The following is a 25,984-nucleotide window of genomic DNA, read 5'->3' on the forward strand; positions in this document are numbered from 1 at the left end:
GGGGGGGGGGGGGTTTGTTCGGCTTTTCACACCCTATCCGGCACTCACTCTGTCTTCACGGGAGTTTCAGGGCCGTCCCCGTCTGCACAGTGGTCATTGCTCAGTGATTTCTCTTCCCGTATTTCATAGCTCTGTGCTTTTATTGTCTTGGTTCCATTAGATAAACAGTATCCCCTATGGTGTCAGAGCATAACGGATGTCTTTGGAGACTTGTTTCTTGTAGAGTCGTTTCTCTTTCTGCCGTGGAACCTGGAGGACCCCTGTGGCATTTCTAGGCAGACCCCAAACCCTGTCTCTGTGGTGGGTCCTCTCTCTCCAATAATTGGCTTAACGAAGGCTGGAGTTGGAGTGAAGCAGACGACTTCCGGCCCCACCTCCTCCTGCACCTGGCCCGCCCTCTTCTCGCCAGGCCTGGGAGCCAGACGCTGGCCCGCTGGCCTGAGAGGCAGGAGCAGGCCTGCTTCGGTTCTGTAAACTCCTGTTGGTCTCTTGAAAGGTCAACCCCCCCAACACTAGAGACCGTTCGTTCCAAACAGGAGTGGGAGACAAGGCTGAATGGAGTTCGGATGATGAAAAAGAACGTTCGGGTGAGTGTTGTAATGGGTGATGCAGGAGCGGGCGTTCAGTCTGGGCTGAGACCCTGGCGATGGGGGGGAGCTCGGGTGCACCCCCCCCCCCCCGCCCCGGGGCGGCGCTCCCCCGGGTCTGGGCGGCGCGCTCTCTGTCAGCTCGGCGGGAAGGACAGTCGCCTTTCTCTCTTTCCTAGGACCAGTTCAACAGTCACATCCAGCTGGTGAGGAGCGGGGCCAAGCTGAGCAGCCTCCCTCAAATCCCGACTCCCACTTTGCCCCCACCCCCATCAGAGGTGAGGGCCGGCGTCGGGGAGGCTCCCCTTCCGGGCTGCTGGCACAGCCGGAGTCGTTACCCGCCCTTTTGTGAGGAAGCTGGTCTCACTGCCGGTGTTCGGACATGGCTGCCTTATTGTTGGGGTTATTTGGCAGAAGAGTTGCTCACTGACTTCTGCTGCCGTTTCCTAAACTTTTATTTTCTTCCCTTCTCTCTTGTCCTCCACCTCTGCCGCTCTGCAGACAGACTTTATGCTTCAGGTGTTTCAGCCCAGTCCTGCTCTGGCCCCTCGGATGCCCTTCTCCATCGGGCAGGTCGCGGTGCCCATGGTCATGCCCAGCGCAGACCCCCGCTCCCTGTCCTTCCCCGTCCTGAGCCCCGCCCTCTCCCAGCCCGGCCAGCCGTCCCCGCCCCTCCCTGGCTCCCACGGGAGAAGCAGCCCCGGCCTGGCCTCCCTCGTTGGCCCCCACGGCCCCCACACGCCCCCCGCGGCTTCCATCCCCCCTCCCCCCGGCCTGGGCGGTGTCAAGGCTTCTCCTGAAGCTCCCCGGCCCCAGCCAGTAGACAAGCTGGAGAAGATCCTGGAGAAGCTACTGACTCGCTTCCCACAATGCAATAAGTAAGTATCTTTCAGGACTAAATAAAAACTCGTCAGAAATGTCCGCGGGCTAAAATCCAGGAGGTTTCATGGATATTTGCCGTGAGTACAGCACAGAATCTCTCTTCCGTCAACGTTTGGTTTCTTAGGGCGCAGATGACCAACATTCTTCAGCAAATCAAGACGGCCCGGACCACCATGGCCGGCCTGACCATGGAGGAGCTGATCCAGTTGGTGGCCGCACGGCTGGCGGAACACGAGCGGGTGGCGGCCAGCACTCAGGTACGGCGGGCCCCCTGGGGCGAGCCGGGCCTGCTGAGGAGGTCGGGACCTGCAGACGCAGGGGGACAGGCCAGCCCCCGGCGCTGCAGCCAGGCTCTCCAGCCTGGATCCTTCCTTTGCCGGGCTGCGAAGCACATGGTTTCTGTTTGTTTCCTGCTGGGCTGCTCGGCCGCTGTCTCCTGACTCGGACGGTGTTTCTGCCCACAGCCGCTCGGTCGGATCCGGGCCTTGTTCCCTGCTCCGTTGACCCAGATCAGTAGCCCAGTGTTCTTGCCTTCTGCCCAAGTTTCGTATCCGGGAAGGAATTCACATGTAAGCCTCTTTTTATTTGAAAACCGGGATGTGGAGGAGCGGGGGGTGAGGAGGGACGGTTCGCAGGTGGAGTGGGGGGGAACCTCCGGCTCAGCAGCTGGGTCGTTGGCAGCCCCTGCTGAGAACACGCAGGTGCTTCTGGCGAAAGAAGCTGTATTTGACCTTTTTCTTCTTTTGGTGTAAAATCTCTTTGCTACATCGAAATAGTAGACGGAATCGTGGGCATAAAAGGCCAGGAGACCCAGCGGCTCCTCACTCTTTGGCCGTCCCTCCCCTGTTCTCAGGCTCCAGCCGCCTGTAAGCTGTGTCTCATGTGCCAGAAGCTGGTCCAGCCCAGCGAGCTGCATCCGATGGCGTGTTCCCATGTGCTGCACAAGGAGGTGGGTGCGGGAGACGGTCTTCGTGCCCACACGTCCTTTCCTGAATTGTTCTTGACCGCGTCGCTCTGTTGATGGTCATCATTAATACCACGGCGTGCGGTGTTCAGTAGACTGTGGCTTAAACCATCAGTAACGGCCTCCTGTTACCCCGTTCTCTTCGGGGGACTGGAGAAGCAGCCCACCCTTGAGCGCCGGCAAGAAGACGTCATTTCTAAGCGCTGTCTCAAATACAGCGCTGTCAGGAGACTGTGCTTGCATGAGAAGGAGGGGAGAGGGAGCCTGAGCGTGACATTAGGAAGTCCCTTCACAGACCAGCTCGGAGACCCGCCTGTTAGGGGTTATCTTCACAAACTGACAGGTTGCTCCTGTCGTGTGTTACGTTACATGCAGTCAAGTCTCTAAGCAGCAGGGATGGTTGCTTCTTTACCGTTTTGTTTTGTTCATTTTGATTTTCCAAGAGGTAGAACTGGAGTTACAGCTAAATTCCTACTGAGGGAAAATCCTGAGTCGGCTCTGAGGGCGGAGGGGATTTGGCGACGTGCGCACACCCGCCTGAGCGGCCGCGAGAAGGTGGCCACGCCGGGTGTTCAGTGCCGGGCAGCTCTGCCCCGTCCTTAGCTGTGGTTACTGCTCCCTGTAAAAAGAGCAGGTTCCCCGACTCTGAAGACCCTGGGGGGGCGGGGTAGGGGCCCCTGAAACGGCCCGGCTGGTCCCCCGAGGAGGAGCCTTTCTGACTTGGTGTGCGTTCCCGAGGCCCAGCGGACCTCATGGCCCCCCCCCCCCCCCCGCCCCGACTTCCCTCCCCGTCTCTCCAGATAAACCTGAGATGTGTCTTTCTTCCTTTCCAGTGTATCAAATTCTGGGCCCAGACCAACACAAATGACACTTGTCCCTTTTGTCCAACTCTTAAATGACGGACCTGACTGGGGAGGAAGAAGAGGAGACACTGATGTGAACAGGAAGCGCGGGTTCAAGATTTTAAAACTATATATTTATACAGTGACCTGTACTCATCCATGTACATTTTTATTATATAGGTAACGTGTGTATAGAAAGTCTGTATTCAAATGTTCGTAAATGAAAGTATGTATATTATGCAGAAATGGTTGTCCCCTCACCTTGCAATCCTTTGGGGGATGCAGATTGTAGGTAAGGCGATGCTTAGTTTGCCCTTGAAATTATGATATTTTTGCCTAGGGCTGTTTTCAAGTACAATATACAAACCGTCTCGGAAGCTGCCGCTGCCCTAAGGCCATCCCGCTTTGACTTGGCTCAGCCTCTAGTGAGTTTTCTTAAGGCCCATGTATGCAGAGTTGAACCCTGGTGCTCACCCGCTGTCTGACCAGATGCCTTGCTTACTGAAAGCCTCCGGAAGCCTCAGTGTTGTTCTAGCCACTCTACTCCAAATGGATAAAATGAGATCGATTGAGGAAAAAAAATGTAACCCTAATAGTTTGAATTTTCGTTGAATATTTTACTGTGTTAACGCTCATTATTTGCACATAGACATTAGGTTTACAGAATATTTGTTTTACATCAGCAAAATTCACAGTCCAAGAATAACAACATTAGTGGGTCCCACCTCACCCCTGTCCCCCTGAGCTCTGTCCATCTGACTTCCTGGAGAGCCCTCTCTACAGAAACTAGCCCAGCACGCAGGTTTCCTGGGCCAGGCCACCCCTTGCGGCCCCTGACTTGGCTTCTGATCCAGCTGACAGACCGACCCTGGGAAGCCCTCACCTCTGCCCCGTAACTTCTGGTCTCCTGGTCACTGGCCCCCCCACCCCTCCTCCGAGGGTTAAGGCAGTGGGTTCACAACCAAGTTGTGTGGTGACCTTGGGTGAGCTCCAGGCAGGCACTGGGGTGAGGAGATGTCTGTGCAAAATTACTTGCAGAATGATCTTGGGATGTGGGTTTTCATTTCTGAAGCAAGAAAATGATGGGGGACATGTTTCCTGTCCTGGGAAAAATGGAGGCTGAAGTGCTAGGAAGGGAGGTTGGGCTCCAGTAGAGAAGCCGCGTGTTCTAGAACTAGGTCGCCCTCCCACCTCTGCTCAGGGAGCACGTCTGGGTGGTGGGTTTATACCTGTGAGAGGTGTGAGTCTGTCAGGGCTTTGACTCTTTAACTGCCCTTTTACCTTTACTCCTATAGGAAATGGCTTCAGCTTCCTTCTCTTTTGGAATTGAACAAGGAAAACCTAAGTCTTAATTTAAAAAAATGAGCTCCAGGGGAAGGACACCAGTATATTAGCAACAGCTGAATTTTTCCCACTCTGGGACCAGGACCGGCTCATTGGCCCCAGTAAACACTGTCAGGGTAGCAGAGACTTTTTCTTTCAGCTCCAATTAAATTCTCTCCCCCGTGTTTGTTCTTTTCCTTCTCCGTCCTCTGTTCCTGCCCAGGCCCTTGGCCGTAGCCCTTCTCTTGTCCTGCCTCACTTGCTCAGGCGTGTTGACTAGCGTCACTTCCCAGGACATCCTGGCATCTTGTGGGTGATTGCGACGGCCCAGTCCCCCTCTGTGGGGGCCGGGTGACCCACTCCTGTGGTTAATGAAATGTTAACGTCTCCAGTTTGGTAGCTATTAGGAACAGCAGTGTGGCAAAATGGAAGACCCGTTCCTCCGCCTTTTCATTTGGGTGATTCATTTTTTGTCTTGTAATCAAGAGTTTCTCTCTCATCAACTTTGCAGTGTCCTTTAGTCCACCGGCAGTATTTTTCAGTATCCCCTAAAAAATCTAGAGATTAGAAATGGGTATAAAAGCTGTTCTCTTTTCCATGAATCTTTGAAGCCAAAAGGAGTAGCGAGAGAAGAAAGGAGGAAGTGGTGGCCGCATGGGGCGGGGGGCTTGCCTGCTTCCTACTGAAAGCCCCTGGAAAGCCAGCCACGGCGGGACAGCAGAGGTTTGGGGAGCCGTGTGTGGCAGCCGGGGCCTCACTTTGCTCTTTTCTCTGTCTCGTTCAGAATCAGTCAGAAAGCAACGCCTAAGTTCTGTCCACCCTCCTTCCCCTTCTCCCTCTGCCCGCTGGCCTGCAGGGTGGAGGCCGTGCAGACCGGCAGGAGAGGCCGCGGGCACAGTGAGCAGAGACGGGCCAGTCGCTGTTCGGGGGTCGGCTTTAAAAATAGAGATACATAATACATATTTTTACAAGCAAGAAGCTGCTGTCAAGTTTTTTTCACATTTAGAGTTAATAGTTTCAGGGTAGAAAGGAAGTAACTGTAGAAAGAAAAGTGAGTATGAGTTAAAAAAAAAAATACGCCTGTGCGACTTCCTAAGGAAGGGGTTGAGCCTTATGCCCTGGAGAGAGCTGGGGAAGAGCCAGTGTTCCCCAACATGGGAAGAAATTATAAAGCAGAATGTGGCATTTTCATCACATGGTAGCCGTTCTGGAAGTTTATTTACACAGTAAGCTCCGAGCTGGAAACGGATGGTCTCCAGTCTTGCTGACGGTCCTTGTGGTGAGGGGGTGTCCCGGCAGCCAAAGCAGCACCAAGTGCAAGGGGAATGAAGCGAACCCAGGTAATGAGCTGTGATTCAGTGTTCTTGCTTTATTGGTTTATGGCTTGTGGGCAGCTGGCCGAGGCCCCGATCTCCAGAGCCCCTCCGTGTACTTCCCTTTCCCTCGCCAGGCCGGTCCACACTGGCGGGCCCCACACCTGGAGGCGGGGTGCAGCAAGACCGCAGGAGGGCCCAGCGGGTGAGCCGGGGGGCCATGGCTTCCCGCTAGCACTGGTGTCCTGGTCCGCTGTGTTAGAACTGACGGGCAGGAAAGGAACTCGGTGCCCGCTGCCTAGCCCAAGAACCAGCCTGGGGTAGCCAAGTACTGTTTATTGGGAGTGGGGGGGGGGGAGGCGGGAGGAGGAGGATGGCCTCCACGCGCGGCTCCGGGGGTGACGGAAGTGAGGCAGCCCTGGGCCCCTCCCCGGCAGCCTCGTCACCGCAGGCAGTGATGCTGGGGCCAGACGGCCCGGGGTCCTGACCCCAGGCATAATCCGAGGGCCACTGCCGGCCGCCTCAGCCAGGTTGATGGAGGGGACGTTAGAGAGGGAGAGAAGGCACCAGAACTCCTGTCTCGTGTGGGGTTCTCACCGCTACCTTACAGCTGAACAGGAAGAAGCCCGGGGAAAGGCGAGGGCATCATCAACCCTGCACCTGCTGCACCAACCGTGAGGGCTCTGCTTCCTTGGATGACGGGAGGTCTGCCCGTCCCTCCCGGCACCTCGGCTGCAGAACTCCGGAGGGCTCGGGGCTTGGGGAGGGAGGGGACGTGGAGGCAGGAAGAAGGGGCCCGGCGCTGCCGAGCTTGCTGCCCTCCAGTTGCCGTCTCGTAGGGCACCTGGGGCTGAGGGGTGTTGGGAAAGGCGAGTGGTACCCATTGTGTGTGGCGCACGGGGTGCAGGGAGAGACGAGCTAGATGGAACGTGTTAGCGGGCCCTTTCCACTTAAGAGCGTTAACAGGAGCTGTTCGGCTGGGCAAGCCCTTACCCCCAACCCACTTTCGGGTCAGGCCACAACCCCAGAAAGAACACACTGGGTTGCAACACGCATCTTGCAAGATGGGGTGCGGTCTTGGGGGTACAGTCGGAGGCTGGGGAGTGGCCGTGGCTCTGCCTTGTCCAGCTCTGATGCCAGCTGTTCCCTGCCTTCGCGCCCCCTCCTCTCCTCTTCCGCCCGCCCCCGTTTGTACAAATACTCAGTCTAATTACACTTTTGTTTAATTCAAGAGGCAGTCTTTGCACCAATGTTAGGCTTGTTTCTGCGTCCCTATCACTAAAGCAAATAGCAGACTGTGCATCCGTTCCTCCTGACCCTGGCCGTCAGGGAGGCAAGATTGGCCCGCCTCTGCTGGGGTGCCGCAGAGAGACGCACACTGGGGTGACTCGGCTGGGGTGCCCCTACTTCTAGAACTAAGAAAAGACGACGACTTTGGGTTGGAGAATCCAAAGGGATGGCGGGCAGAGGCTCAAGGCTGACGTGTCAAGCAGCAGAATTTCCCAGCTCCGGCTGGAGGCGACCAGGGACACTCCTGCCACCAGGGGGCCGCTTTCTTCTCTCCCGTCTCTGCAGGCGCAGCCCCCTAAGCCACATGCCGGCTCCCCTTCTTGTCTGTCACCTCAGAGGCGTCTGGTGGGCAGGCGGGGTCTTGCGGTGCTCTGGCCACCGGTGCCATCAGTGTCTCCTGCTTGTGGCCCACGTGAGCTACCGGCTGTGGCCCAGGGGAATCTCCGTCTCCTGCCCGTGGCCCCCTCACTTCAGCAGGGAGATGTCATCCGCAAAGTCATCGTGTTGGTGGCGCAGGCAGCGGAGGCAGCGCCACTGGCACACCATGAGGCAGAGCGGCAGCATGAAGAGGGCGCAGATGGCGGCCATGACGTAGGCTATGGTCATGAGGGTGGACTCGTCCGTCTGGGGGACGTTGTAGCCACAGTCCTCCATGTCGGGGGTGACGAAGGGGCCCTCCACCGCGGCGGTCCTGAACTCGTCGTGCACTGGAGGAAGGGCAGGAGTCAGTGGGCAGCGCGCACGGGCACAGCGGCTCGGCCGGCGCAGCAGACAACTTCCCGATAGGCCTGGAATGAGCCCCTGAGGAGGCTCGGCGCCTCCCCGCCGGAGATCCTCAGGGGCAGGACAGAGCGGCCTTGCTAGGGAGAGGCGCGTCTGCCCCCGCCCCTGCCCCGGGTCAGCGGGCGCAAGGGCCCTCGGCTGGTAGCCGGGCGCTAGGAACGGGACCGGAAGTCAGTCTCCTGAGTTGACAGAAAGTCAGCCCCTCATATGCCTGGGAGACTCACCTCTTCGGCCGACGCCCGCTTGCAAGACCCTGCCAGCGTTCTCAAGGAGCTGGCGTTCAAGCCCATCATGTAGCAGCTGACAAGGTCACTGTGGGCTCAGCCTGCTGCCCGTGGAGCGACCGCCTCCCAAGGGGCGGGGGCAGCCCTGCCTCCTGGTCTCCAGCACAGGCTCCGGCCCGTGCCCGGCCCCCCGTGCCAGGCAGCACAGCGAACGCACAAGCACGGATGCCAGCTTCCGTACCACAGATTGGCTCCGGCTGGACGCAACTATTACTGCTACCTCCCGGGCGGCCGGGCCCAGGCACCCTGGCCGCTGGACAGCACGAACGCGGACAGACCGAGCCCACCCTCGTCCCTGGCTCTTACCGTGACAAGCACTGACCGCGAAGCCGATTCGCTTCCGGGCCCGATCGAAGACCACGTAGAAGCCCTCCATGATCACGGCCCCCATGACCGTGCCCGTGGAGGACTGCGAGATGGCGAACTTGTAGCAGTCGTCTTGGGACGTGGCCACATCCTCCACCGGCCGCAGGTATTGCTGAGACAGCAAGCACAGAGGGAGAGGAGGTCTCCCACGCGGCCCTCTCCCGCCCCCGCCCTCCAGGGCTCTGTGCCCCCGGGCTGCTCCTCCCTCTGCCACCCCCGCCTGGGAGGCCGCGCCGCGCCCTGGGACTCACCTGTGGAAGGACGGTGATGCGGAAGGACTGATTGGTGGCCTCGCCCATTAGGTAGAGCGAGATGGCGGGGAAGATGTTCCAGGGGGTCGTGCCCGCCTGCCAGCACACCAGCTGCTCCCCCAGCCAGAACCCGTCTGGGAACTTCTCCGTCTGCGTCGGCAAGAAAGGGACAGCGATGGGGACCCTGCCCCTCCCGGCACCTCGCTTCTCCCGCTGTCACGTGGCACTCCCGGCCCTTTACTGGCTTTTCTGTGGAAGGCCCGCGCTGGGGAAAGGCGCGCTGAAACCCGAGAATTAGGGGCGGCGGGGCCAGCGCTTGGCACCTGGGGGACTGAGTGACGTCAAACCCAGGAAAGAGACTCGCGTTGAAGGCATTTAAGAACAAGGAGCTAAGGGTAGAGTGCCTGGCTCTGGTTGAGGCCCGTGACCTTCACGACCGCCTCTGACCCCCCTGACCGGCCCTGGTGCCCGGCCCTGAGGCCCACTGACCGAGGAGGCGGCCTTGATGGACTTGACAGCAGCCGCGAACACCTTCTTGGGCAGGCGGAGGTTGGTGGTGCCGCTGTCCACGATGCTCTTGTCGTAGTTGTACTAGGGCAGGGACGGGGTTACAGAGTCAGGAGCCTTTCTTTTTGGTGCCAGGCTCCGGACGGGATCGGAAGGGCGACTCTGACTGCGCGGGGGGCATCCTGGCTCCGTACTTCTTAGTAGATCCTGGGGCAAGTTATTTAGCCTCTGTGCCTCAGTTTCCTCATCTTTAAAATGAGGATAACAATAGTACCTACCTCAAAGAGTTATTATAAGGATTAAGTTAATACATTTGAAGCACTCAGAATTGTGCCCAGCACATAGGAAGTATCCAGTAAATAAATACTAACTCTTACCGTCTTGGGTGGGGCAGACATTCTCCAAATCTCGAAAATAAAAATACCTTGTATAGTGCTTCTAACTGTTCATTGTGCTTTTATATCTGTTCTAACTTAACGTCCACTGAGGGTCTAGGTAAGGAAGACCCAAGTGCTTCAGCTGCTATTTACTGGGCACCGCTGCGTGCCAGGCCCTGGGAGAGACGATTTACCCCCTCTTCTCTGTCTCCACCACTATCTCTGGAAAAGCTGTTTTCCCCTCTGTTTTGCAGATGAGGGGACTGGAACACAAAAGAGTAACTTGCCTGAGGGCACACGGCTAATGAAAGGCAAAGCTAGAAACCCAGGGTCCTCCCCCTCCAAAGCTGGACTCTTCCACTCACTCCACACGAAGCTGCCCCCCAACAACTTGCCCAAGGCCATCAGGCAAGGCGGTGACTGGAGTCCAGACCTGCTTTTCTCCGTCCTAGACCACGACCCACACGGCCCCGTGGAAGCGCCCGGCCAGCCCCTAGCCCCCACACGGTCGTGTGGCCGTTAAACTCACGATGGTTCCAGGCTCAGCCCCCAGCCCTCTCTGCAGGGGCCCCGCACCGCCACCTCATCCTCCCGGCCTTAAACTCAGGGTCTGACCTCATGCTCTGCAGCCGCCCCCTCGCCTCCCCCCGGCCCCCGGCCCCCGGCGCCGGTACCTCCTTGCAGTCCATCTTCAGGTCCTGCCCGTTGATCTCCACCCGCACGATGACCACTTCATAGTACCACTCCCGCCGGATGGGCGTGTACCAGAGGCTGCCCGTGTACAGAGAGCGGTCGGTGCCCCCGATGATCTAGGGAGGAGAGGAGGCCGGGCCCCGAGGCCCGGAGGGAAGGCAGTGGGGTCAGAGACTTCCGGGGGTGGCAAGGCCCCCTCACAGGCTACGGTTCTCATCTTCCTGCTCTCCCACCGTGGTCTGTAATTCCTTACGTGTGTGCAGAACGTGCCGGGGGAGGCTTTATAGGACTCTATGTTTCAGAATCTCGCGGCCCTCAATATAAAGTTATTTAAACCTAAACTGGCACAGTAAATGTTAAATGAATGATTGTTTGCTTCTCTTACAAGTTTTATTTTCTCTGCTTGTTGGAGATGGAGACCCACCCAGCAGGTGTCCTCATGAATTAATAAATAGACTTTTAAACTCCTTACATCTCTGCCTTCTGATCATCAGCCTGAGTAACCTTATTTTGAGAGGTCTCGTTTTCATTTCCTTTCCAGTTCCCTAATCATCTCATCCTTCCCAAGTTTGCCATAGGCACTTGGAACCGTTTCTGGACTAAACGCAAGGAAGAACAGGATGGAAAAAGAAAAGCGGAGGTGGGGGTACAAAGAGGTTTCTGGAGTCTAAGTCGTGGAGCCCAGGAGTGTGGCGGCAGCTTAGGGGGAGGGAGGCAGGCCGTGCCCACCCCTCTGCCCCTCTCCGAGGACCCACTCACCATGCTCCCTCCAACCGAGGCCAGCGCCTCCGTCTGGTTCAGGGGCGCGCCGGCGCCACAGAGCTGCAGGGAGAAGAGGTTGGGGACGCGGGTCTGCTTGACCAGGGAGTCGAAGAACGGCTCCAGGGAGTCGTCGGGCTGTGGCGGAGAGACAAGGAGTGAATCCACGGGCCCAGTGGAAAGACCCAGCTTCCCGCCTGCTCTGGAAGGCAAGAACAAAACCTTGGGGGTGTCCCTTGGGAAAGACCATCTCGAAGGACAGATTTGGCAGCGAGAGGGTTAGCAGGAGACACCAGCAGTGCAAAGGGGGACATCTACAGAATCTTTGATCCCCGTATGTGTAACCCGTTTCAGATTTATGGGGGGTGGGGGGCTCTGATTCCTGAGATCTTGGGAGTCGGTAGAAACCAGAGCCTAGTCTTGTGCCTGTCACAGCGTCCCTCTGCAGGGACGAGACGCAGCCGGCCACCCCGTCCCTCGGTGACCTGACCCTTCCAGCTGGTGTGTTTCCCTCCTCAGTCCCTCCCCCTTCTCCCCAAGCCCGTCCCTCTGTAGCATGCAGGGTGCGGTGTGCAGACACGGCGTCCGGTGGGGGAGGCCCTGCTCTCTCACCCTGGCGATCTCGGCGTAGGCCAGCCCCAGGATGCCCTCCCAGTTGGAGCCATTGATGAAGAACTTGTCCGATTCAGTGATGGCCGCGATGTTGGCACGCACGGTGACGTTGGGGCCATGGGGGATGCTCACCAGGTCGGTGCCCAGCTCCCCCTCCCACTTGCCCTGGGTGTAGGGCACATAGACACCCTTCCGGAGGTCCCGGTATGTGCTGGACCTGTGGGAAGGAGGCCGAGATCTGTGGAGGCGTGGCCACCACTCCTGCGTAGGGACCCAACGTCTCCCCTGTTCCCCAGATGCCTCCCCTCATGTCAGGGGCATCCCGCGTAAGCTAAGGTACTTCCAGACTGCTCAGCGGAACGTCCCAGATCGATCACCCGGAGCAGAATGTACAGTAACCTTGCAAACAGATGAGGGCAGCTCTTAGTGGGGCTCACCCTCCTGTCTCCACAGCTCATACCCTTAGATCATGAGCTCAGGCCCCGTGAGGAACAAGCAGGCTTTGTGTATTGTGCCCGCTGCTGCTGCTGCTGAGGGACAGCCAGCGGGCACCTCTTCCTCCCCCAGCTCCATCAAGCTCCCGGAGAAAGGGAGCCTTTGACTCTTGCTGCCTTGGGACCCGGTGGTACCATCTGAGTGGTAGAGAAAGTGCCGGGCGGGGTGAATGCGGAGCCTCTCCGGCAAGTTCTTTCCAAGGAAGAATCGGCCTGGCCTCTCAGCAGAGCAGGGCAGGTGAGTATCACGCACTGCTTGTGTGGCACACGTGCTCACGGGCATGTGACACCGCCCCACGTGCGTCATCACGCCACCCCCCAGCCCTGCGTGCCTGCCGGAGGGCAGCGGTGGGACCGGGTCAAGGATCCTGACCGGCTCCGTCCCTGGCCGCGGCCTTCAGGCAGGCACGTGAAAGGTGAAGGAGCCTAGAAGGCAGAAGATGCCCAGGACGGCTTGGCGTCTGCCTGCAAGTCCGAGAACAGGCTCGAAGGCTCCACAGAGACGCGTCACACATGGATGTCCCCTGCCGCTTCGCGCTTTTGTGCTAACGAGGCTCCGAGGCGCCCGCATCGCCCCTCTCTGCTCTTGCCTAAAAACCCACGCGGACCCTCCCGGCCGCTAGACCTCTGGGCGGTGCGGGGGGACGGGGCAGCTCGGTCCCTGGTACCGGTCCGGGCAGCGGGGCTCACGGAGGGCCCCTCCTTGACTCCCTTGGACCGTGCGACGCCCCGGGAGAAGCTCCCGGGACAGCCCAGCGGAGGGAGCGGCCACTGCGGTCTGCCCAGCCTGGACCGAGGGAGGCGGTGCTGCCCGGAACCTGAGGGCCGGGGGCCGGGCGGCGTCTCCACGTCTCCCAGTTCAGGCAGAAAGGGGACGACTCTGAGTTGGGGGCTTTGGGGCCCCTCGCCTCCCTGCTTCCCCTCCCCAGGGAGCTGCCTGTGTGTCAGGACTGGAGCACTGCTCGGTGGCCCCGCAGCAGACCCCTCACATCCCCCCGCTTCTCTCTTAGAAAAGTTCCGCGGAGCCCGTGTTCGTCTCCCCGAAGCCCTCCCCTGCCCCTTCTGGGCCCTGGGCCGCGGGGAAGGGCTCTCCCGGGACTCACAGCTGCCTCTGGTAGTAGCGGTGCAGGAAGGGGTGGGGGGAAGCCCCCACCGCGAAGTTGCTGCTGCCCGTGTCCACCAGGATGTTGAGCTGTCGGAGGAAGGGGAGAGAGGGCCGTTAGCCACGCGAGGCCCTGGGCTCAGCGCCTTCGCCGCCCCGCCCCGGCACGCACGCCCCCTCTGGAAGGTTCCGGGGGAAGCTTCTTCCCTGCGGGACAGAGCAGCCTGGCGAGAGCGACCGCCACGACCGCAAGGCGGAACACGGCCTCCGGGCCGCCCTCTGCGTGGCCGCGGCCGCTCCCGCCTCCTCCGTGGCGGCCTGACGTTTTCTGTGTCGTCGGAGCCGCGTCACCTCCAGTCTTCATTCCTCTTCGCATCTGCCGTCAGACTGCCCTGATCCACTCCGGTTCCTGTCCGGTCACGTCTGCACGGCTTGCCCCCTCCCTGCTTCTCCGGTCCTCCTAGAAGCCGACCCCCAGCCGGCGGCTGGGCTCGCATCCCCGTGTCGCTATTCTGGGAGCGGGCACGGGCGAGGGAAGCTGCGGGGGCAGGACGGCGTGTTGGTGCCCGCATGCCCTGACCCTGCCTGCCAGAAGGTGGCTCCCCAAGAAGGCCCACCCACCCCCATCTCAGAGGTGACACGGGCAGCGAGCCGGGAGCCCACTCGGACGACCTGGTGGAGACCGGCCTTGTCAGGGCCCTGGGTTTTGGCTAAATGAGTACGGACAGGTGTCTTGTGGTGTGCGGCTCCTTCTAGCGCTTCTACTCTCTCCATCCTCCTTTCTCCTTGGCGGCCTGATCCGTCCCTCAGTCCGTCCAGAGCCACATCTTGAATATCCTCCTGTATCCTCGCAGGCCAAGCCAGACCACGCCTCTGTCCTCAGGAGCGCGGTACCCCGAGAATCGGCCCTCTCGCGCGGACCTTTCGTGCCCATCACCTCCTCTCCCCTGACCTCAGGGCCCTGGCATTCCCGCGTCCTCTCCTCAGTGCAGCCAAGTCAGCTGACCTCAGCTGTGGTGCAGGCTCTGACCTTGTCACCGTGGGCTCGCCACCCTGCTCCTCGGGGCTTCGGTCTCCAGAGCCTCAGGCTCCTTCCTGCTCTCAGTGGTCCTTGGGCCTCCGCTGACTGCACCTCCCCGGCACCTGCTTAGGTCTCCTGGCCTCCCCGTGTCCCCAGAGACCCCTCTCCAGGGCTGTCTGTCCCCTGCCATCTGACCCTGCCTCCAGCCTCCTTCCCACCCGCCTCCCCATTTCCCTCCCTCCTTCCTTCCCTCCCGCCATGCCCTCTCCAGGGTCTCTGGGCAGCTGCCAGCCCCAGATGCTGCGCTTTCAGAATCAATAGAGCTGGAGGCACAGCAGTTCAGATTTCAGTCCGCCAGGTTAATGATTAAGAGGCTCCTCCCCACCTACTCCCAGGAGCCCCCTCCCCCACCTGCTGGGACACTAGGCTTGGCCTCCTTCCTACAGGGATCCCTATGATCACCACCGGACCCCAGAGGAGGAGGCTCCCCATCGCTGTGCCAGAGAGGGCTCCCTGGAATGTGCGCCTGGCTGGCTCTCAGGAAGCACTTCTCTCCTGAGGTCGCAGCTGGTCCAGGCCTCCCCCTCGGCTGTCGCCTGCTGCCAAGTGCTCCTTCCCCAGCCAGGAGGCCCATCGCTCCCGTGGCCCCTCCGGGCCCAGCCCTTCCCCACATCTGAGGAAGGCCCTTCCCATCCACCTCAGAGGAGGTCAAGCCCAGGGCCCGGCGACCCCCACGCACTCCCACTCTAGGAATCTGGCCCCCCCCCCCCCCCCCCCCCCCCCCCCCCCCCCCCCCCCCCCCCCCGGGCCCCATCCGCCACTCCCTCTCCACCCGCCGCCGAAGATGGGAAACCAACACAAAGGGCCGAGAGTCTCTTCTGAGCAAATGTCCAACTACCCGTTTGCTCTTTGCAAAGTGCTCCTGGCTCCTGAGCAAAGCGGTCCCTGGTCCTGCCCTGCCAACGTGTCTCACTGGAGCCACCCCCCACCCCCGGCCCAGCAGGCTCCCGCCTTCCCGCCCTGCGGAGGGCTCTCGTGGGGCCCAGGCAGCTGAGCAGGGCAGGTAAGGGCAGCCGGGAAGAGTTCCACACAGTCACACCTCACCTCTTCCTGCCCGGGAACAGTGGGGCGGGAGCCCCCTCACCTCCCGGCCCCCCGCGGCGCCCGCCTGGCCTCCCTCCCTGCCCAGCTCCCTGCCTCTCCCTCCGGCACAGTCGCCACCACACGACCAGAGTTGCCAGGCCAGCTGTCTCCCTCTCCCCCTCCCCTCGGTGCCTCAGCCCATTCGAGAACGAGAACGGTCCTCCGGCCCCTCCCTCCACTACGGAACCACCTTGCTCCAGCCAGCAGAGGCTGCGTGTCACCGAAAGACATTTTCCCAACCAGTCCTCATCCGACTGTGAGGACCTCCCTCCGGGAAACACCCTTCCTGCCGCCCGGGGCCGTGGTGGTCCTCCCCATCTCTGACCAGATCCCCTCTGGCCGCGCTGCGGGCTCCCTTCTCGGGGCTCGGGCTCTGGCCCTCTTCCTCAGGCCCTGCTCTCCTCCGCCTTCTCCCCTGCAGCCACAGCTCCAAGGAGCACCCCGACCCCCAAGCTGGTGGCCCTACGCCCTTTCCTCCGCTCTGAGCTCCAGGAGCACATAACAAACATCCTCAGAGACACCTCAATTTCCGGACGTGCGTCCAAAGCTGACCTTACGCGGTCCCGCCCACCTGTCTTTCCTCAGCGTCCCTGTGTCAGTGGGTGGCGTCACCACCTATCTGTTCTCTAAGTCAGCAACTGGGGGGACGTCCTGACACCTTCCTCCTCCTCGCATCTCCATCCGATGCATCAAGTCCCGTCTCAGACGTCTCTGGAATTTCCTCACGTCTCACCTCCTCCCTTGCCGCCCCTGGGCGCAGCGCGCATCGCCTCATTCTGGAATACCAGGACAGCCTCTCACCTGGCTCTGGCACACGCGCCCTGGCCTCTCCGGCCCGCCCCTGCCCCCAGGTGAGGGCGGCCTTTCCCAAGCGCAGATGTGACCGCCTTGGCCTCCTGCGCCAGTCAACCCCCTCTGCTATGAAAATAAAAAACGTAAGCTTTCACATCGCCTCCAGGGCCCTGGCTTGTCCGGCCCCGCCTGCATAGCCAGCTTCCTCTGTCCTGTACTTCCCGGCCGCTGGCCCTCTAGCTCCTGGGCCACGGTCCCGCCCTCGGGGACAGAGGCCGAGGCCATTCACCGACCAGACGGCTTCCTTCCCGCTGGCCAGTCTGTCTGCGCACCTACCATCCCGCAGTCTGAGCTCCAAAGGGACCGCCCCGGACGGAGAAAGACCAGGACATTTTCTCTTATTCAAATGCCTCCCCTGAATGTGTCACTGTCGGGTCACATCGAATCTCACCTCCCTTATATCTAAGTTTTTTTTAAAAGCTCCCATTGTGTCCCTAATGGGCATCACAGTGCCTGGTGATTAGTTCTTGACTTACTGGTTAAAGGAAAGAAAAAGAGGAAGAGCTACTCTATCTTGTTTTTTGGATGAAGGAGAGAGCCCTCGTGGTCCCCCAGCTGTGGGTGTTTGTGGGTGTGGCTTGAGCTCAGACCTGTCTCCCCTCTCCAGGCCCCCGGGTCTGACCCGGGGTGCAGGTCCGTCAGGAAGCTGGGGTCTTGGAGCCATCTTTCCCCCCACCCTTGGGGCCAGGCTGACTCTGGAGTCTCCGTAGCTATTATTTTTTTAGATTCCCAGGAGATCACAGCCTGGGGTCAGGGCTTGGTCACTGCCAATCACCTAACAAACAAATGTCCCCACCCCCCACGCCAGGGCCTCTGAGGGAAGGCAGCTTCGGGGAAATGCTAACAAGCCCCACAGGGAGAGGCGCACCTGCCAGGTTCACTCTGCAGGCTCCCCGAGCGTGCGCAGCGCAGACACGGAGCCGGTGCATTCTGGGTAAAGCAGGTGAGTTCTTTGTTCCCCAGTCCTCACCTGTCTCGGCCCCGGCCCTCAGCAGGCAGGGATAGCTTAGATTCTTCTGGATGCAAAGAGCCTTCAGGGGTCATCTGTCCATCAGCCTAGAGAGAGTCTGTAAGGTCAACTCTGAAAGAGCTCTAGTTACTAAGATCTACAACCTGGCCTGGTAGCCTATCCGAGGGCCCTATGAGGGGCTTTAACTCGAATTCTTCCTATCAAAGACGAAGGCTCTGTCCTTGTGCGTGGACCTCTACTCTTGTCTAATAAGCCTTTTAGCAAAAGCTGGGGCTGGAAGGCATTCTCCCATTTCACAGAGAAGGAAATGGGCGCCTGGAGTGAGTGGGCAATTTGACCCACCGAACACAAGCCACAAGCTAGACAAGAATCCATTGGTTCTGACCACCCCGCACGTCTGGTCTTTCATCTGACCTTCCCGTCTCTCGCTTTGAGAGGAAGCATATGGTAGATCACTACACTAATCAATCATTCCCCCTGTATCCATGTCTGTGTGATTCCCTCCGACATCCACTCGGCCCATGGCTCATGTAGCCAGTGGGGCATCAGCAGGGGAGGAAGGGGCCTGTGCACTGGGGACCAGCCTCTGGGAATGCTGCCCTGGTCCTGTATGTGGAAGCGCCATCTTGCCTCCGTGAAGACGAAAGACTCGATGGAGAGGGAGGCCCAGCAGGCCAGCTCTGGCCCCCCGCTGACCCAGCTGCTGAGTGGAGCCCTGTGAGTCCAGGTAAGACCCGGAGAAGAGCCATAAGCGAACCCATGGAATCCTGAAAGACAAAATGGCTCTTGTTTTCAGCCACCATGTCTTGGAGTAGTTGGCTACACAACAGCAGATAACAGATCCACTATCCAAATTAAATCCTGAAATCCCCGTCCTTGGGGCATCTCGCCAGCCAGAGGTCAACTCCGATGAATATTTCTTGTCACTTATCCCCCGTCCCTCACTGTGCTTCTCACGGTTCTCTGAACCTTTTCATACGCTGTTTCCCATGCCTAGAACATTCTCTCCCTGTTTTGTTTAACTTCTATTCATTTTTCATTTACATCTATTTCGTCCTTTCTCCCAAAGGTCGTGTCCTGATGCCTTCGGCCACGGGAGCCCCCTTCTCTTGCAGGTCCTCAGTGACACCTGTGTTTCTTTGTAAAACACCCTCAAGCCTTTAATCATCTCGTCTCACGTCTGTCCCCACGCAAGGAGCCCCGCGCGGGCGGGCAGCACCTTTGTGTCTTTATTATCTTGTTCTTCCCTAGCGCCCAGCAGGTGCGCCGTCATGACTTTTTTCACACGGACCCGGATTGCCTCATTTCCTGTAGTTCTCTGTCACCCTACAGACTCTTGTATTAATTCTGAGCCCCAGGGTCCTTGCAGGGGTGACTTCAGTCTGGTACCATGTATGGTGACGGTGACAGTGGATGCCCACGATACCCGTGAAATTGGCCGGATTATCCACCCGGGTTCTTGGAGCAATGGTAGTAACTTCAGGACTCGGTCCTCGAGCTCTGAGTCAGCTTTATCTGCTTTCCTGAGGGGGTGTTCCCAGACCCGAGCTTGCCCGAGGCTGAGAGAAGGGGGCAAGGAAGGACAGGAGGAGCCTGGCGTCAGCAGCTGGCCGTGGCTGAGGGCCGCGGAGGACACAGCTCCTGTCCCCAGCAGAGTCCAGCCATTGGGTCCTGTCCACTTTCCCTCCGGCTGACCCACTGGAAACCCTCTCCCTGGGCACATCCTTGCTCTCCATTTCTCTCTCCAGGCTGAAGCTGTCGGTCCATACCCGGGAGCTAACAGACTCCCTGGTGCCACTTCCCCTACTGTGGGCTGTTTGGTTTGTTTTTAAAGGAATCCAAAGGTGGCCGGGTCGCCCCAAACCTTATCTAGTGTGCCTTTCTCCCTTTGGGCAAGACGTTCCATTTCCCCCAGTGTCAAACCCAACTCAACTAAAATTTATCACAGCTTCCTATTCAATGGGTCTGAATGGTCAAAAAGTGTACATGTCTGTTCTTGAAGAACAGATCTAAGACAACGGTTTTTCATTTTTTAAAGCAGCAGAACTCTTTTCCAACTTTATGCAGGATCCCAGTATCCCAAAGAGAGAAAAACAAGAGTTGTTGTTGTTTACTGCCTCTGTCTCTGTCCCCTTCCCGTGGTGGCTCCTGAGGCAGAGCTTGAACACCTCCAGCATCTACAGAAAGCCCCGGGAACCCCCTGGTGGGGGAGGCATGACAGCAGCTACTGGCTGCCTGCTCTCGGTCTGTCCTCAGTTGAATATATAGCTGGTCTCTGGCATAAGCCCACTTGGCTCCGGGGCGCCTGGGTCGTGCTCAGTACAGGCTTGCTTGTCTGAGCCCCCAGGGGATGCCTTGGTTCAGTCCTGGTGCTAGCTGGCAAGGGCTCCACAGGCACTGGGACAGAGCTGGTGGGCTTCACCAGCCCCGAGAGGCCAGTGCAGCCCAGACACGGGCAGTAGAGAGAATAGCCACAGCTTGGTACGGCCCAGGAGACCTGGCAAAAGAGGACAGGCTGGGGTGGCAAAGGCAGGGAGCTCGTGGGAAAAAAGACCAAGGTTCCCCCACATCAGCCCTGAAGATAGTGGATTCACACTCCCCTACAGGGAGCACCTCCGCCCTCGGGAGCCACTGGCTGCCCCGCCTGAGGATGTGGCACAAGGGCACCAGCGAACGCTTCTCCAACCCTCTGGGCCCGCCCTGGCAGGGGCAGCTTGGGGCAGCTCTGAGACCGGGAAAACGGCCTGGCTCCTGCCCAGAGCTCTCCCCTGCTCAGGCCCCCGAGAGACACGTTTTCAGCAGAGAAGATAGTTGTCCAAACAGGGGAGCTTCCTGAGAGATGTTTCTCTTCCTGGATTTTCAACCGGAATTTTCTGCTTAGATCTTTACTGGAGACACCCAAGGAGGGTTCCTGACCTCCCACCTGAGTGGGAGGTCCCAGTCTCCCCGCCCCCCACTTGCAGTTGAACTCTTTCCTTCCTGCCCTGGGGAGGCAGAGGAGAGAAGTGTGTGAGATGGCAGTGTGGGGTCCTGGCAGTGCCCTCTTGTGCAACCTGCAGCCGGCTGTGGTCTCAGGGGCTGGGTGGGCAACCTAGAAGGGGGGGTCTTGTCTAATCCTGCTTTGTCTAACTTGGATGGTGGTTCCTTGAGGTCAGTGGTTTTCAACCTTTTTAGTACCGGAAGGAAAGGAGGAAGGAGGAAGGAGGAAGGAGGAAGGAGGGAGGGGAGGAGGGAGGGAGGGGAGGAAGGAAGGACCTGGAATCCCACTGTATGACAATACAAGCTGATTTGGGAGCAGGGAGAAGGCGAGGGTCCGGCAATGGGAGGAGTGGAGGTTCCGAAGTCTTTCCCTTTCCCCCCTCTCCTGACCGTCTCCTTCATCCTTGAGGTCCGTTTACAGAGTCCCACAAATCATGGTTTAAAAGCCAATTTAGGGAGGGGAAGCGGAAAACCATCTGACCCTCTTGGTTTCAGAGACCCTGAGCCCTCCTAGTTCTGTTGCTGCCTTGAGCCCTGGTCTCTGTTCAATATTCTTGCCCTAGGTCCCCCCCCCCCCGCCACCTCTCAGAGAACAACTTTGCCAACTTGGCTTCCAGACCACCTCCCTGCAGAGGACCCCCGCGTCCCCCTGTCCAGTCACGACCGCTCGCCTGGTTTCCACATCCCCGCGCTTAGCCGCTGCCAAGGCATCGCTAGGAATGGCCCACTGGCATCTCGGAGGCACCTCATGTCCCAGACTGGAGAACGCCGGGAAGGACCCAGGATTTGGACTTGGAACCCAAAGCCCTGGACTCTTTTCCTTAAGAGTCTCTTCGTACAAACCACTCAGTCCCTCCGAGCCTCAGTGCCCCCCCCCCCCCCGACCATGGACATGCTCATACTTCTCCCTTGCAGTTAAAGCAGGATCACAAACATGGAATTTTGATGAGCTATCTTGTGCTTTGAAGTTTGCTCCTTTTGCTGTGTTCCCCGATGTTCCTCGTCTCTTCCCCCCCCTCCCCAGGAGCAGAGGACACCTGCTTGCCCTGACGTGTGAATGCAGGATCTCTGGGACTTCTTTCCATCCTTGCTAGCTCCTGCCTCTTTCAGGCGCTCTGTCCGACCCTCCCACCCCGCTCCACCCTGGAGCCGGTTCCCTAGACCCCAAACCACACCAGCCCACCCCCTTCTCACGTGTCCAGGACTCCCGACTGCCTGCAAAGCACAACCCAGGCTTGCTCGGCCGCCCGGCGCCCCTGCCGCCCGGCTCCCAGCTCCTCAGCCCGGGCCATTGACTCTGCCCACGACGCGTCTCTCCCCAGCCTCCAAAGAGCAAAGCTTCTCATCTTGCCAGGCCCTACTCAGCGCTCCCTTTCCCAGCAAGCCTTTCCCAATGCCCCGTCAGTAGTAGCCGCTTCTGTCCTGCCTTTCTGAGACCCCCTGCTCTTCTCTTTGTACCAAATGCTTTCGGTCTCATATGCTATTTGGCTGTTCATATGTCTGTGCCTCCCGCTGGATCGCGAGGTCTCCCAGGGCAAAGACCACGCCATTATTTTTCTCTCCTGCGCACGGTAGGTGCTCATGAAACATTTGTTAAACGGCCCCGACTGCCCCCAGGTCTCAAGCCTAACAAGTGGTATCCTGGGCTCGGACACTGATACTCATCCTATCAGAACGAGATGATATCCTTTCATTTAAGTGAAAAGGATGAAGGGGCTTCTTTCTCCACGGGCTCCAGTTCTGCACTTCCAGCCCCATGGAGAGTTCCGTTCGTCCGGCCTACACTTGATTTATTCACTCGCTCAGTGTGGTTTAGGGGCGTGTTCTGAATCTGGCGCTATCATGGCTATTCGATAAAGAGAAATAAGACATTGCAAAAAAAATTGTTTTTTCAAAAGACCTTGTCCTCAAGAGCTTGATGTTTTGGGGGGGAAACAAACACAAAAACAGCAATCATAGAGCAGGTGTCGTGGGAGAATGCAAAGCAATGGTCATGCCGAGCCCTCTCTTCTGCCCCCAGACTCACAGCCAGGTGAGAGAGGGTCCCGGCTTCCTGGCCCGTCTTCTGGCCAATTGTTTAAATTTTCACTTCCCGTTTCTTTTGCTGGAACTTGTAAGTGCTAAGACCATTTTCATATTTTGCAGGAAGGACTGTAGAGAAGGAAGTCATCTATATAGAATATATTTGAAAACTTTACGTAAACTGTTACCATAGAGATGCATATCATCTGTCCACCATTACTGATGAGCGAGCCCCCCCCACCCCCGCCGACTTTCCTGGTCCCTCACATGGTCCCCCAGTCACCCCAGATCAGAATCCTGAAATCACCTCTAATGTCCTCTTCCTCGCCCCTCACAGCGGTGTCACCAGGTCCTGTCCTGGAACGTCCCCGCATCCTGGTCTTCCTTCCTTTCTACCCTATCACAGCCGCACGCCGTCCGCGTCACAGCGCCTTGCCCCTCTCGGTTCTAGGCTCCCTAAAATTCAGATGTCTCTTCCGAAAAGATTGCTTTCTCTGTGTCCTTCCCCTGCACAAATAAATCCCAGCTTCCCTGTGTGTCTGCAGACCATAGTCCAAACCTTACAGCTTCATACTGAAGGCAGTTGGCAGTTTGGCTCTATCCTATTTATCCAAACCCGTGGCCTCAGCCGGACTGGCTTTCTCAGCCTCCTGAACACAGGTGCACCAGCCCAAACACATGTCTCATTTCCTCATTCGTTGTGTGTCCTCTGGTCTCGGACCCAGGCTAAGGGTGGGAAGAAGTGCACATTCAAGCTTCGTGTGGTTACAGTTCCGTGTGACAGGTGCCGTTTCCCCGCTGGGAACAGCCTCCCCTCTCCTATCCATCCTTCAAGACCACGCTCACAGCACACCTCCTCTGGAGGCCTTCCTTGATTTCACCCCCTGAACACCTATCGCTCTCACTCTTTGTACTACTGCAGATCAGTGCTCCTCACACCTGAGCCAGGGCCCCTGAAATTCCAACTCACTAGGTCTTGGATGGGGCTAGAGAAGTTGCGTGGGTAGCAGGCCCTGGTGGCAAAGGTCTGAGCGCTGCTCTGGATGACCTTGTACGGGTACTCACGCTTTCCTGCTCTACGCTCCTCATGGGCAGAAAACGTACCTCCTGTCTCTTTGAGGATCAGCTCTCAACCCCCACGCCTAGTCTCCTGGCATGTGGAAAGTGCGCCCCGAGTTCCAGGTTCAGAGCACCTGCCAACCACCTTCTCGTCGGCTGCTCCAAACAGCCCCGGCAGGCAAGCAGAAGGGGCCTCCTCGAGACTGCCGGGGGGGAGAATCAGCCTCACCACAGAGCGCAGACCGGCCTTGGCCTTGGCTTGTGTTCACAGCCACAGGGCAGCCTGGAGTCCTTCTAACTGTGGGCTCCCTGGCAATGGTCCCTGGGGCGGGCGTTGAACTGGAGGCCCACTTTGCCTCTCTAGGAAGGAGGGGGAAGGAACTGACATTCACTGGGCAATTACCCTCCGCCAATATCTGGGTGGGGGGTGATGTATGCGCTGTCTCAGGAGGCCGGGCAAGGGCAGTAACTGCCCCCCCCCCCCCGCCTCCCCGGGTCCTACATGCGTAAAACGTGGTGGCCCAGAGCTCCCAAGATCTTAGGCTTTCCTGCATAGCACATAAGAGACAGACGTGGCCAGAGACGTTAGCAGAAAGTGACTTCTGTTTCCTGGAGGTCAGCCGTGTGTCTGGGTGTGTGGTCCAAGGCGATCCCCCCCCCCCCCCCCCCCCCCCCCCCCCCCCCCCCCCCCCCCCCCCCCCCCCCCCCCCCCCCCCGCACATCCCCCTGCAAGTCCCATTTAATTTTTGCAAAGGACGTCCTTTCACTGTTTTGGAGAACAAGGCAATAGCCTCAGAGAGGTTGCTTAATTTGCCCCAGGCCACACAACTGGGCCCAGGAAACGCTGCGGGCTGTGTGGCTGGAATCCCAGGTCTGTCGGGTGGCTCCAAAGCCCCATTGTGTGCCCGGCCCCAGGCAGTCACAGGCTAGGACAGCGTATCAGTAGCAGGTCAGGGAGCAGTAGGCGGGCTGCACGTCTCCACACCCCCCTGCTAGCTGACAGTACCTGGCACCCTGTTGGCCCAGGTTGCTAGGGGCCCATCTTCACACTGATCAAGACTCTTTCTGGGGGAGTTATGATGCACCGGAAGGAGAAGGGGCACGTGGGGGAGGCCAGAGCCTTGGATGAGCCCGGGAGGTGGGAGGTAGGCCTGGGTGGCAGGGACCTAGGAAGCCTCACTTCCAGCAGGTAACTGACGGAAGTTTGCATTTCTTCCAGAAGCAGTGGAAGAGCTGTCTGAGAAGTTTGAGCCAAGCGTGGCTGTTCCTTCTACACACAGCCCCACCTTCACCGACCCTCCCAAGGACAGGCCTCCGGACACAGATCCCACAGATCCCGAGCAGGGAGGAGGGCGCCTCACAGAAATGTGCAGGCTCGGATTCAAGGTGACATGCACCAGCACATGCAGAACCGCTGCCACCGTGCCCAGGCCCACCCCCAGAGGAGGCAAATGTGCCCGGAGGGCAGCGGCCACGCGCCCACCCACACCGGCGCGGACGGTGCAGCCTCCGGCCGCCACCTTGGAGGTGGCCTGAAGGACTGGAAGGATGGGGAGCGCTGGCCGTGATTTCTCCCCCCACCGCCAGGCTGCCTTCAACCCTCCTCCAGCGCCTGTCAGCTGGGGGAAGGAGGGTCACTCTGAGAAGGGGGCTCCGGCTCCAGGCTGCCAGGGCTGCGGTTTTTCCTTTCTCCCGGTTCAGTTCAGTCCCCTCTGGCCTGTGCTGTGCCGCGCGGGGGAGGGGGAGGGGCCGGAGTGCCGGATGCACGGGGGAGGGGGAGGGGGAGGGGAGCCCGAGTCTGGGCATCTGGGCTGGAGCGGCGGTCAGGAGGAGCCGGGAAGCCCGGCGTTGCTGTCCCTGCAGCAGCGCAGACATTGGGAGCAAGGGGCTTATCCAGCCTGTGCCAGGGCTGCTGGGTCCTCGGGGTGCTGGGAATCACAGCCAGGACCCCAGGTCCCCGGGATACCAGAGTCGGGGAGAAGGCTGGGGGACCAAGATCCTGAGTGCTGGGGTTGGGAGGTTCAGGCTTGGCAAGGCTGACACCTGTTCACTGCGCCCCTACTGCCTGGACCCTTCCCGGGGCCAGGCTCCCCCGCCCCCCGGGGCCTTTCTCTTGCCCCAAACCCTCACTGAGGGGTGTGCGTGTGGGACTGGGGGCAGGGGAGGGCCGTCAGATGCGGGAGCCGGGGAGGCCCTTGAGGGGAAGGGAGGTGGCACAGGGGAACTTTGGGGTGACTGCTGCCGCTGAGAGCCCAGAGGGAGTATCTGGGGGAAGACCCCTCCTGCCCGCACCATCCAGCCCGGCCGGCACCTGTCTGCCCTCCGCTCGCGCAGGGGGGCCCGGCGGCCTTACCGTCTGTGGCGGGCTGCCCACGGTCATCTCCACGTAGTAGCCCTGGCCGGACTTGCCCCGCAGGTTGTCCACCATCTCCACGAAGCTGCCCCTCCGGCCGGGCTCCTCCCGCTCGTCGCCGGCGTCCCGGGGCAGCCGCAGCCCCAGGGGGGCGCC

The 25,984-nt window shown here is 59.4% G+C and overlaps 2 protein-coding genes and 1 long non-coding RNA gene across 5 annotated transcripts in view; 2 read left to right on the top strand and 1 right to left on the bottom strand.

Annotated features, from left to right (window-relative positions):
• The window catches only part of RNF214 (ring finger protein 214), a 40,586-nt gene extending 36,693 nt beyond the window's left edge, over positions 1-3,893 (top strand). The window contains exons 7-13 of the mRNA XM_029915699.1: positions 276-587; positions 767-865; positions 1,089-1,465; positions 1,594-1,726; positions 1,934-2,038; positions 2,323-2,418; positions 3,267-3,893. Of these exons, the coding sequence (XP_029771559.1) occupies positions 276-587; positions 767-865; positions 1,089-1,465; positions 1,594-1,726; positions 1,934-2,038; positions 2,323-2,418; positions 3,267-3,332 (1,188 nt within the window). The 3' untranslated portion in view covers positions 3,333-3,893. The remainder of the gene's footprint in view (positions 1-275; positions 588-766; positions 866-1,088; positions 1,466-1,593; positions 1,727-1,933; positions 2,039-2,322; positions 2,419-3,266) is intronic.
• On the bottom strand, positions 3,872-25,978 carry BACE1 (beta-secretase 1). Its single transcript, XM_029957738.1, has 9 exons — positions 25,829-25,978; positions 13,431-13,519; positions 11,834-12,050; positions 11,222-11,359; positions 10,444-10,578; positions 9,375-9,476; positions 8,886-9,035; positions 8,575-8,746; positions 3,872-7,908 (listed from the first exon to the last, which is right to left on the bottom strand). The coding sequence occupies exons 1-9, from the start codon at positions 25,901-25,903 to the stop codon at positions 7,667-7,669; spliced, it is 1,320 nt and encodes a 439-aa protein (XP_029813598.1). The 5' UTR covers positions 25,904-25,978; the 3' UTR covers positions 3,872-7,666.
• On the top strand, positions 12,404-21,477 carry LOC115307082. 3 transcript variants are annotated; one of them, XR_003915551.1, is made up of 6 exons: positions 12,404-12,565; positions 15,368-15,513; positions 16,015-16,444; positions 17,254-17,388; positions 17,950-18,142; positions 21,012-21,477. It is a non-coding gene; the product is annotated as an uncharacterized LOC115307082 (long non-coding RNA). The 3 variants fall into 3 exon arrangements; XR_003915549.1 differs by lacking the exon at positions 12,404-12,565 and having other exon boundaries at positions 15,279-15,513; XR_003915550.1 differs by lacking the exons at positions 12,404-12,565; positions 17,254-17,388; positions 17,950-18,142; positions 21,012-21,477 and having other exon boundaries at positions 15,279-15,513; positions 16,015-16,539.
• Positions 25,979-25,984: the final 6 nt, after the last annotated feature.

This window comes from Suricata suricatta, chromosome 11 (assembly GCF_006229205.1).
Source record: "Suricata suricatta isolate VVHF042 chromosome 11, meerkat_22Aug2017_6uvM2_HiC, whole genome shotgun sequence".
Taxonomy (NCBI): domain Eukaryota; kingdom Metazoa; phylum Chordata; class Mammalia; order Carnivora; family Herpestidae; genus Suricata; species Suricata suricatta.